The following is a 12,480-nucleotide window of genomic DNA, read 5'->3' as shown; positions in this document are numbered from 1 at the left end:
GGCCCACGCATTCCTCACACCGATCTTCCAATTGACAGGTTTTACCCCGACAATTGGAACAAACAGTGTGAGGGTCGAGAGAAGCCTTTGGAAGACGCCTATGACAGTCCCTAGCATTACATTTTCTGAACTTGGGAACTTGAGAAGGGTCAGCCATTTTGAATTAGTCAAGGGAAAATTCCAAAAAACGATCTAAGTCATCAACAATTAATCCGATTCAAAAAAGAGTTCAAGGATTTATTTGAAGAAAAACACCTGTACTGCGAAAGCTCAAACCAAATTAAAGTACTTCACCAAATATGATGGGAAAAACTCCAGGTTCAACAGCGAGTAAAGTACGTCTTGTCGACACGTCGACAGAGAAGAAATTGAGGTTTTGTTTACATCGAGAGTGGTATCTGGCCGACAGTTGGCGCTGGTGGGCACACCCGCAACCTGTATAGCGATCGCTGGCGAGTTTTTATGTATGTGTCTGTCGAGCAACAAGGTTGCAGCTATTATATATTCACCGGCTAAGTTAAATATTTAAAAAAGGAGGAATAAGAAGCCTGTTAACAGTGGAGGTATTGGCATTGACCAAGGAGGGAAATACAACTTTAATTCCAAGTTATTTCCCCAGACAGCGTATTGTGATAGAAGACTTCCTCAGAGGCTACAGGGTCCAACCAGCAAAATCATAACTCCACATGCACATCAGCGAGAGGTTATGGATAACTGTTGATGGAGCTGTTTGCATCACAACTAAAGAATTTTTCGGACTTCTTTTCTTTTCATTCGTCTATATCAAGGAGCAATGGTATGCAATGCATTTACGATACCCTGGACAAACGAGGAGTGTACTGTACAAGTGACCATCATTCCCTCTAGTAAGGCCAGTTCTTGAATACCTTTTTACAAAACCTTGTGAATACACCACAGACCCTTACGAATCAGAAATAATTTCTCCAGCAAATGCACTTATGATGATTCCATCAGATCTTAGTCTAACTCACCATTCATGCCTGGAGGCTATCTAGCAATGCCTCATCAGAGAGGCTTTCGGTCATATTTGCTAACATTATCATTAATTCAAACAATCAGTCTACTATACTTCTATACAAGGCTAAGATTAAAGTATTAAGCATTTGATACTGCAGGTAGTATCTTTACCACCTAAAAAGCTCTAATCTCTGATAAGCAAACTTTTTATTGTTTTTTAAGATGCTAAACACTGTCGCAATACAAGTACTCGATAACTTTTTATGCAATTTTGGCAAATCTGGTATTTGTTTCCAACGTAAATACTGGATTAAGCTGTTACAAAATTCCATATAAAATGTTATTTTTATTAATAAAATAAATTTTTGAATATACTTACCCGGTGATTATATAAGCTGCAGCTCTGCTGCCCGACAGAAAAACTCTACGTTCAAAATACGCCAGCGATCGCTATGCAGGTAGGGGGTGTACATCAACAGCGCCATCTGTCGAGCAGGTACTTAGTACTCCATGTAAACACAGAACCAATTTTCTCCTCGGTCCACTGGGTCTCTATTGGGGAGGAAGGGAGGGTCCTTTAATATATAATCACCGGGTAAGTATATTCAAAAATTTATTTTATTAATAAAAATAACATTTTTCAATATTAAACTTAGCCGGTGATTATATAAGCTGATTCACACCCAGGGGGGTGGGTAGAGACCAGCATTACTTGTTTACATTATTATGAGCTAAGTATTTTGTATTTCATTTTAGCAGTTATTCAAAATAACAAACATAAAATAAATAAGTACCTGGTAAGGAAGTCGACTTGAACAATTACTCTGCCTTTTTAAGTATGTCTTCCTTACTGAGCCTCGCGATCCTCTTAGGATGCTGAGCGACTCTTAGGAGCTGAAGTATCAAGGGTTGCAACCCATACTAAAGGACCTCATCAAAACCTCTAATCTAGGCGCTTCTCAAGAAAAGAATTTGACCACCCGCCAAATCAACCAGGATGCGAAAGGCTTCTTAGCCTTCCGGACAACCCAAAAAACAACAATAAAAAACATTTCAAGAGAAAGATTAAAAAGGTTATGGAATTAGGGGAATGTAGTGGTTGAGCCCTCACCCACTACTGCACTCGCTGCTACGAATGGTCCCAGGGTGTAGCAGTTCTCGTAAAGAGACTGGACATCTTTAAGATAAAAAGACGCGAACACTGACTTGCTTCTCCAATAGGTTGCGTCCATTATACTCTGCAGAGATCTATTTTGCTTAAAGGCCACTGAAGTTGCGACAGCTCTAACTTCATGTGTCCTTACCTTCAGCAAAGCATGGTCTTCCTCATTCAGATGGGAATGAGCTTCTCGTATCAACAGTCTGATATAATAAGAAACTGCATTCTTAGACATAGGTAAAGAAGGTTTCTTAATAGCACACCATAAAGCTTCTGACTGTCCTCGTAAAGGTTTAGTTCGTCTTAAATAGAACTTAAGAGCTCTAACAGGGCATAAGACTCTTTCTAGTTCATTTCCAACCAAATTAGAAAGGCTTGGAATATCGAACGATTTCGGCCAAGGACGAGAAGGTAGTTCGTTTTTGGCTAGAAAACCAAGCATTAAAAAAAGAACATGTAGCCGTTTCAGATGAAAATCCGATGTTCCTGCTGAAGGCGTGTATCTCACTGACTCTTTTGGCTGTTGCTAAGCAGACGAGGAAAAGAGTCTTTAAAGTGAGATCTTTAAAGGAGGCTGATTGTAGTGGCTCGAACCTTTCTGACATAAGGAATCTTAGTACCACGTCTAAATTCCAACCTGGTGTGGCCAAACGACGCTCCTTCGAGGTCTCAAAAGACTTAAGGAGGTCCTGTAGATCTTTGTTGTTAGAAAGATCTAAGCCTCTGTGACGGAAAACTGCTGCCAACATGCTTCTGTAACCTTTGATCGTGGGAGCTGAAAGAGATCTTTCCTTCCTCAGGTATAATAGGAAGTCAGCTATTTGGGTTACAGAGGTACTGGTTGAGGATACAGATACCGACTTGCACCAGCTTCGGAAGACTTCCCACTTCGACTGGTAGACTCTAAGAGTGGATGTCCTCCTTGCTCTAGCAATCGCCCTGGCTGCCTCCTTCGAAAAGCCTCTAGCTCTCGAGAGTCTTTCGATAGTCTGAAGGCAGTCAGACGAAGAGCGTGGAGGCTTGGGTGTACCTTCTTTACGTGTGGCTGACGTAGAAGGTCCACTCTTAGAGGAAGAGTTCTGGGAACGTCCACCAGCCATTGAAGTACCTCGGTGAATCATTCTCTCGCGGGCCAGAGGGGAGCAACTAACGTCAACCTTGTCCCTTCGTGAGAGGCGAACTTCTGCAGTACCTTGTTGACAATCTTGAACGGGGGGAATGCATAAAGGTCTAGATGGGACCAATCCAGTAGAAAAGCATCTATATGAACTGCTGCTGGGTCCGGGATTGGCGAGCAATAATTTGGGAGCCTCTTGGTCATCGAGGTTGCAAAGAGATCTATGGTAGGTTGGCCCCATGTGGCCCATAGTCTCTTGCACACATTCTTGTGTAGGGTCCATTCTGTTGGGATGATTTGACCCTTCCGACTGAGGCAGTCCGCCATGACATTCATGTTGCCTTGAATGAACCTCGTTACTAGAGAAAGGTTTAGATCTCTTGACCAGGTGAGGAGGTCCCTTGCGATCTCGTACAACGTCATAGAATGGGTCCCTCCTTGCTTGGAGATGTACGCCAAGGCCGTGGTGTTGTCTGAGTTCACCTCCACCACCTTGCCTAGACGGAGGGACTTGAAGCTTTTCAAGGCCAGATGAACTGCCAGTAGCTCCTTGCAGTTGATATGTAACGTTCTTTGATTCGAGTTCCAAGTTCCCGAGCATTCCCGACCATCTAATGTCGCACCCCAGCCCGTGTCCGATGCGTCCGAGAAGAGAACGTGGTTGGGTGTCTGAACAGCCAGGGACAGACCCTCTCTGAGGTGGATGTTGTCCTTCCACCAAGTCAGTGATGACTTCATCTTCTCGGAAATGGGGATCGAGACCGCTTCTAGCGTCTTGTCCTTTCTCCACTGAACAGCTAGGTGAAATTGAAGGGGACAGAGGTGCAGTCTCCCTAACGCAATGAACTGGTCCAGGGATGAAAGCGTCCCTATCAGACTCATCCACTGTCTAACTGAACATCGGTCCTTCTTTAGCATGTTCTGGATGCATCCTTGGGCTTGACTTGTCCTGGGGGCCGACGGAAAAGCCCGAAAAGCTTGACTGTGAATCTCCATCCCTAAGTACACTATAGTTTGGGATGGGACCAGTTGGGACTTTTCCATATTGACCAGGAGACCCAATTCCTTGGTCAGATCTAGAGTCCACTTTAGATTCTCCAGACAGCGACGACTTGAAGAAGCTCTTAGAAGCCAGTCGTCCAAATAGAGGGAGGCTCTGATGTCTGCTAAATGCAGGAATTTGGCAATATTCCTCATCAGTTTCGTAAAGACAAGAGGCGCCGTGCTTAGGCCAAAGCACAGGGCTTGAAATTGGTAGACAACCTTCCCGTAAACGAACCTTAGAAAAGGTTGGGAATCTGGGTGGATGGGGACGTGAAAGTAAGCGTCCTTTAGGTCTAAAGAGACCATCCAGTCTTCCTTCCTGACCGCTGCTAGAACAGACTTTGTCGTCTCCATGGAGAACGTCTGCTTTGTGACAAAGACATTCAGAGCACTGACGTCTAGCACCGGCCTCCACCCTCCTGTCTTCTTTACCACTAAGAAGAGACGGTTGTAGAAGCCCGGGGATTGATGGTCCCGGACTTTGACTACCGCTCCCTTTTCTAGTAAGAGAGACACCTCTTGCTTCAAAGCTAGTCTCTTGTCCTCATCTCTGTACCTGGGAGAGAGGTCGATGGGAGACGTTGCTAGAGGGGGTTTGCGTACAAACGGGATCTTGTACCCTTCTCTGAGCAACTTCACAGATTGTGCATCTGCGCCCCTGTTCTCCCAGGACTGCCAGTAGTTCTTGAGTCTGGCTCCCACTGCTGTCTGAAGAAGGTGGCAGTCAGACTCTGCCTTTAAAGGACTTGGTACCTTTCTTCTTAATTCCACGTCTCCCTTCGGCACGAGCACCTCCTCTGCTGGAGGCTCTGCCACGAAAGGGCGGAATAAATCTGGACGCTGGAGTGTCCATCCTGGGTCTAGACACGGTAGGCAAAGGGGTGGTTTTGCGGGCAGATGACGCAACCAGGTCATGCGTGTCTTTTTGAATCAAGGAGGCAGCAATCTCCTTGATCAACTCCTCTGGGAAAAGGCACTTTGAGAGAGGAGCAAACATAAGTTCCGATCTCTGACATTGTGTTACTCCAGCTGACAAGAAGGAGCAAAGGTTTTCCCGTTTCTTGAGGACCCCGGAAACGAACGAAGCCGCAAGCTCACTGGAACCGTCCCGTATGGCCTTGTCCATGCAGGACATAATGAGCATGGAAGTTTTCTTGTCAGAAGGGGAGGTCTTCCTGCTCAACGCTCCCAAACACCAATCCAAAAAGTTAAAAACCTCGAAGGCTCTGAACACTCCTTTCATCAGATGGTCTAAGTCTGAAGGAGTCCAACAAATCTTGGAGCGTCTCATGGCTAGCCTGCGGGGAGAGTCTACTAGACTTGAGAAGTCGCCCTGGGCAGAGGCAGGAACTCCCAAGCCGAGAACTTCTCCCGTGGCATACCAGACGCTCGATCTGGAAGCGAGTTTCGCAGGGGGGAAACAAGAATGCTGTCTTCCCAAGGTGCTTTTTGGACTGCATCCAATCTCCCAACACTCTTAAAGCTCTCTTAGACGAGCGGGCGAGGACGAGCTTCGTAAAGGCAGGCGCGGATGACTGCGTGCCTAAATGGAACTCAGATGGAGGAGAGCGTGGGGCTGCAGAAACAAACTGATCAGGATACATCTCCTTGAACAGTGCAAGAACTTTCCTAAAGTCCAAGGAGGGAGGCGTGGTCTTGGGTTCGTCGATGTCCGTATGCGGGTCGTCAAAGTGTGCAGCGTCATCATCATCAGAGAGTCCATCGTCTGAATACTGAGGAGGAAGCGGCAAAGGAGTAGGAATTGGCTGGTCAGCTGAGTCCGGCAGCACGGGTGCATGCGTGACTGCACTGGACGCAACGTCATGGAACTGTTGGCCAGTCTGTGAGCTGGCAACAACCATAGCAGCGCGGGGGCGCAAAGCGTCTACTCCTGACTGTCTAGTCTGCTGTGGGCGAGTAGTGGTAACCACACTGGGTTGCGGAGGTTGACGCACCGCGGCAAAACAAAACAACTTAGGTTGTTGTTGTAACTCGCGAACGTCAACGGAGGGTTCCGTGCATCGCTGAACGTCAACATGCGGCTGGCAGGGTACAGTGCGCATGGGTGGCGGGACTCTCACAGCTGGAGTGCGGGAGAAGGTAGCCTCAGCGTCCACTGGACGCACAACCGTGGTTGGTTGTAGGCTAACGGGTGGTGCAGCGTCAACCTTCTCCGCACGAAAGTCCTGCATTAATGACGTTAACTGCGTCTGCATGGTCTGCAGCAAAGACCACTTAGGGTCTACAGTAGGAGGTGCGGCAACAGACGGTGTTACTGCCTGTTGCGGTACCGCTTTGCCTCTCTTAGGAGGTGTGCAGTCATCGGAAGACTGCAGCGAGTCCGAACTGACCCAGTGGCTACAACTGGGCCGTTGGACTTGTGCGGAAGGGACCGACTTGCGTTTAAGAGGCCGTGAGACCTTGGTCCATTGTTTCTTCCGAGAAACATCTTCCGCAGACGAGGAATAAATGGGCTCTCTCGTCTTCTTGTGGGTGGGGCGATCTTGGTAAGATACGTCCGAAACCACGGAGGGAACGTCTGTCCGCTGATTAAAGCCTGTCGAACCCTTTGGTCGTACGACATTGCTTCTCCCCTGGGCTTGGGAGCTTGCAAGAGGTCCCGGACTGGGAGGACGACAGGCACGAACAGACGCACCCTCAAGCGCAACACTAACACTTTCCACAACACTACCACTCACTTTGTCACTACCCACTGCACTCTTACACTTCAACTCCTTGACGTCTGCCATGAGTTGGTTACGGTCACTCGTCAATGACTCGACTCTCTCACCCAGAGCCTGGATGGCACGCATCATATCTGCCATCGAAGGTTGTTGAGTGCTAGAAGGGGGATCAGGAGCAACCACTACAGGGGAAGGAATAGGTTGTGGGGCATGAGGAGAGGAAATATCAACGGAGCGAGATGAACTTCTCCTGACTCTATCTCTCTCTAGCCTACGTGAATATTTCAGGAATTCGAGAAAATCGAATTCCGAAAGCCCAACGCATTCCTCACATCGATCTTCCAATTGACAGGTTTTATCCCGACAATTGGAACAAACGGTGTGCGGATCGATAGAGGCCTTCGGAAGACGCCTTGAACAGTCCCTAGCACTACACTTTCTGTATTTAGGGACTTGAGAAGGGTCAGCCATCTTGAATTAGTCAAAGGGGAATTCAAAATCTATCCAAGTCGTCAACAAATAATCCAAAAATCAATAAAAGAATGCAAGGATGTATTGAAGATAACCTCTGCAAAGCGAAAGCTAATAACTAGAAATGTGTACTTCACCAAAATCTGTGAAAACCAATCCAGTAAGCAACAGCGAATTTAGTAGGTCTTGCCGGTGGCACGACAGAGAGAAAATTGGTTCTGTGTTTACATGGAGTACTAAGTACCTGCTCGACAGATGGCGCTGTTGATGTACACCCCCTACCTGCATAGCGATCGCTGGCGTATTTTGAACGTAGAGTTTTTCTGTCGGGCAGCAGAGCTGCAGCTTATATAATCACCGGCTAAATTTAATATTGAAAATTAGCAAGTTAGGGGCACAGGTGAGATACAGTACAGTGATACCTCTGGATATGAAAGTTTCTGCTTACGAAAAATTCAGGTTACGAAAAGCGATACGAAGATTTTTATGCCCCAGTATACGAAAAAATTTTCAGGATACAAAAAGCTTACCAGATCCCAACTCGTCGCCGAGAGTACAGTACCTTTTTTTTTCACGGTATCAACCCTCAATTTAGGTGTACAGGTAACTACACCTTCACTGATCCAAATGCTTTATATACAGTACCGTAACTTTTATACAGTAGTAAAGAAAACGGACTGTTTTCTTAGGGCTTGGAGGGAATAACTAGGCTATAACTACATTATTGAATAATCTCATGGTGGTTTCTGGAATGGATTAGGCTGTTTTTAACGGTTGGGTTAATTATTGAATGATAGAAATGGCTGCATTGCATGTTTATTACTACAGTTTAGCGTGTTTATGAAAGAAAAGGTGTCTTTTCATAAGGCTTGGAACGGATTAGGCTATTTACATGTAAAACGCAACTCAGGATACGAAAAAATCAGCATACGAAACCGTATCCTGAACGGATTACTTTCGTATGCTGAGGCATCACTGTATACTGTATATAATGGAGAAACGGTAAACCAAAATCTTACTTTAGAAATTCAGTATTCTTTAACTTTAGAATTCAACTTCATCAACAATCTCGTATGTCCTTGCTTTGCAATATTCCTTAACCCAAAACTTTTAAGGGCAAGATTGTAATCGTCTTTCTGTGCACTGAATGTTTAAAATGCAAATATCAGCTGACCAAGTGCTGATTGTCAATCGTATCCTCGGCATTTTGCTTGATATAATTGAATAATTTTGTGTTTGTTTTTTTATACACACTTAAATAATGAATAATACATATTTCTTTGTGTTTTATACTATTTGTTTACATGTGCTAGGCATAGATGGAACATAATTTTGGATTTAAAGTACCTGTATATGATTACATAGGCTAGATATTAATGGAATATAATTTTGGTAAACTTTAACCTAGGCGAATGTTAGGTCACTAGCCTCTATCCACACTTTAACCTTACACTGGCCACCTGCCTTGGTGCTTTTAGTGTGGATATGGAAGGGATTATTGTTCAAGATTAAAGATTGTAACATAAAAGGATCTAAAACTTGACGGACTACCGTAAAAATTTTAAGGCTCAAAGCAGATATGAACTATTCGTACAATTAAAGCTGTGGCCAGATCAAGGAGAAAGCATACCTATAAGGTCAAGAAAAGCACGGCCAAATCTTTCCCCATCTTGATAGGGACTAATATTTCAAACAGGTACATTAACTAACTGTACAGTACTCCGAAGTTTTATTTCAGTTTTGTTTCTTAATCTCACCCCACCTAAAAAAAAACATATCTTTTAATTGGGGTTCATAACCCCTCTTGGGTTTAGGGTTGAGCTGTTGTAAATTAGGCAAGCGTTTCGAGTAGAAATTATGTTATTACTATAATTTTTGATGGTACAGTATTCCCAAGTAGAAAATATGTCAATCCTAATCTTTAGATTATGAACAAATCTGATTTTTACTTCTATGGGAAATATGACCTTAGCTTTTTGGGGATCCATGGGTGCCGAAGTTGTGTATGTTTATTAATACCCTGCCCTACGTCATTACTTGGTTACAAGAGACCCAACGAAAGACGATTTTTGACACAGGTTGGCTTTTGACGTAAAAGTTACTTTTGTGCTCCCTGTACACATAATGACCACGAAAAACTACTTATTACCTGCTATCACAATACAGTATAAAAACCAGATATCTACATTGATAGGCTTTCATGTTTAGTACAATACTGTAATGCACAGTACTTAGTCATTATTCTATATGTAGAAACCAATTTTATTTTAGTACTTTATAGTTAAGGATGATTGACATACAGTTGGAACGGACTTAAAATCGGAACATGGTGTAAAGTCGGAACTGACGTACAGTTGGAACTGTCGTACAATCAGAATTGATGTACAGTTGGAACTGACGTAAAATTGGAACTGGTTTAAAGTCCGAACTGACGTACAGTTGGAACTGACGTAAAGTTGGAGCTCGCGTACAGTTGGAACTGATGTAAAGTCGGAACCAAATTAAAATTGGAACTACCATAATGTCCATTTGAAACAGATGTAAGTCCAAACTGATGTACAGTATGTCGAACCAACGTAAGGAGGGGTACTACTATATACTCGTAGACTGCTCAGGGATACTATAATCTTCAGTTAGTAAGAATACAGTGTTCAAGGTTAGTTTAAGTACTGTATGTAGGAGTGTGCAATCTGGTATTTGCATACAAGACCAAGCTCTCCATTTGCTCCCAAATTACGCAGTCCTGCAGCTCTCCTCTTCTTGTATAGTAATTAGGAGATTTTTAAATGCTGGGAAAGCAAAAAATGACAAGATATGTTGAGCAAAGGTTGAGGAGTTGTAAAAATAAAACTAACTTGGTTTCCTCACTAAACGACCTGGAACTGACATCAACATAGTCAACCTAACAGAAGTTTGTGATGTCAGCGTACATAAACAGAAGTTCGTGATACCAGCGTATATTTGATATACTGTACTGTATATTAAAGAAATATAATAAATTAAAAATGGAGTGATTACTCAAAAGTGTCACTATTTGTGAATTGTATATTTTATGGACACTTTTGAGTAATTACTCCATTTTCAATTTAGTATATATTTTGAATATATATCAAAAGTAATCTGGAATCACGATCTTCTGTTTATGTACGCTGGCATCACGAATTTTGTTAGGTTGACTATGTTAACGATGTTAGTTCATGGTTTAGTGAGGAAACCAAGATAGTTTTTTTTATAACCCCTCCCCCCTGCTCAACATATCTTGCCAGTTTTTGCTTACAAAGCATTTAAAGAACCTCCTAATTACTGTAAAAGAAGAGGAGAGCTGCAGGACCACATAATTTGGGAGAAAATGGAGAGCATGGTCTCATAAACAAATACCCAAGCACAAGTAAAGACAAGGCATTCTAGGTTGAGTAAAAGGGAGAGAACATAAGGTTTCAATGCTCACTAGCGACGTTGCACGAGTAAATATTTACCCTCGGTGGTTTGGCTAGGTAGGGTTGGATATTTCCCTTTTTTTCCGTTTTCCAAACCTAAGAATCTTGAATTACAAAGAAGTCCCTGAACAATTCTGTTCTTGACTAAAGGTTAACTGAAATAACCCAATTTCGAGAATTACATTACAAAATTAATAAAATACCTGAATTAGACTTAAAAGGAAAAATTGTAAATATTTACATCAGCATCTTGGTAATTACAGTATACATCGACTACTTAAATTGCCATAATACTTAAGACAAGATACATATAATTTACATTACATAGGACAATAGATTTCAAAAGTAATTAATAACTAGTAGTCCTTAATATCTAATAAAATAGGCTATACAGGTAGCCTACTCCATTGATATAAGCACACTTATCCCCAGTCTATGCCTAAACTTTCTCTATCAATACAGCATCCTTCCTCTGAAAATAGGCCTCTGCCTCAACCAACGCACTAAAATTCCTCATGGCCATACCCAGTAGGACCTCGTAAGCCTCCTGGAACCAGGGCACGGTCCGTTGGAGGAATATTACAGGGTAATATGACAAGACTATTCGTACTTAGGGGAAAATGCGAGTTTCGAATCTATGCCTACAAAGTTCGTGCAAACAGAAATCTAGGCCTAAAAGGCAACAGATCATTTGTTTATTAATCTCGCACCTGGTGGGAATTAACGGCAGATCCACAGGAAAAGTCGGCCGATACCTCAAAAAGAACTAAATTCGGTCCAGGTACGTGACCACAATTCCTGACAGTAGGTAACTGCTGTTTACAAAGTTTCAGGTAATGGGAGCCAGCGTACAATCGAAGCGGACAGTTGGTTGTCATACAAGTATCATTTAACCATTTTATATAATATATATCATCTTTTGATAAAAATAACGAATTAACTAATTATCACTTTAATATAAAGTTACATTTTGTGAGATTAAATGGACATTATTAAGAAAATGTATTGATTTATGGTAACATGTATATCCTTGCTAATCTAGCAGTTTTTCTTATCAGAATTTAGCCTTCATCCAATTGTAATGCAAACGAGTGAAATCGTACCAACTTGGAATTTATTCAATTTACATGTGGACTAATAAGGATGAATTTAATGTAGCCATTAGAAAAAAGAATTTCCATGGAGAAGGAAATCATTTTAACCATAGTTCTGTCCAGACGAAGTTCCAAAAATAATAATAATGCAGCTAACTTGAATTTTGTTTACTTCCTGATCCGACAAAGTTGTTACGTAAACATTAATTTCTAACAAGTTTTTCTTCTCTACGACCTGCTGACTGCTGTCTTTTTTTAGCGTCTAGAGGCACTCGCGGGAATATCCTACACCAAGGTCCTGTAGGTCGAACCAGTTCTGAAAATAAGAAAAAAAGGGCATATAAGAAAAGTACAATACGCAAATTAAATAACGTATAGTTTTGAATATATCTGAACACTGACTAAACCCTTCCTGATTGGCTACGTGCAATGTAGGGGGGTTATTGCTAAAAGAAAGGTCCCTACATTTTATAGTTGCCTCACTTGGGTCCCTGAC

General features: G+C 42.7%; 1 protein-coding gene across 3 annotated transcripts in view; it reads right to left on the bottom strand.

Moving 5' to 3' along the window:
- Positions 1 to 11,782, bottom strand: part of mRNA-cap (mRNA-capping-enzyme) — a 72,918-nt gene extending 61,136 nt beyond the window's left edge. For 2 of the 3 annotated variants that reach the window (XR_011041407.1, XM_068360141.1), the window contains exon 1: positions 11,601 to 11,782. Coding sequence is in view for 1 of the 3 variants with exons in the window: in XM_068360141.1 (XP_068216242.1) it covers positions 11,601 to 11,768 (168 nt within the window). In the remaining 2 variants the exon portion in view is untranslated. The remainder of the gene's footprint in view (positions 1 to 11,600) is intronic. The other variant, XM_068360143.1, reaches the window with a different exon arrangement.
- Positions 11,783 to 12,480: the final 698 nt, after the last annotated feature.

Source organism: Palaemon carinicauda, chromosome 36, assembly GCF_036898095.1.
Source record: "Palaemon carinicauda isolate YSFRI2023 chromosome 36, ASM3689809v2, whole genome shotgun sequence".
Lineage (NCBI taxonomy): Eukaryota > Metazoa > Arthropoda > Malacostraca > Decapoda > Palaemonidae > Palaemon > Palaemon carinicauda.
The sequence above is the reverse complement of the archived record's forward strand: the minus strand, read 5'-3'. Positions and strand labels throughout refer to the sequence as shown.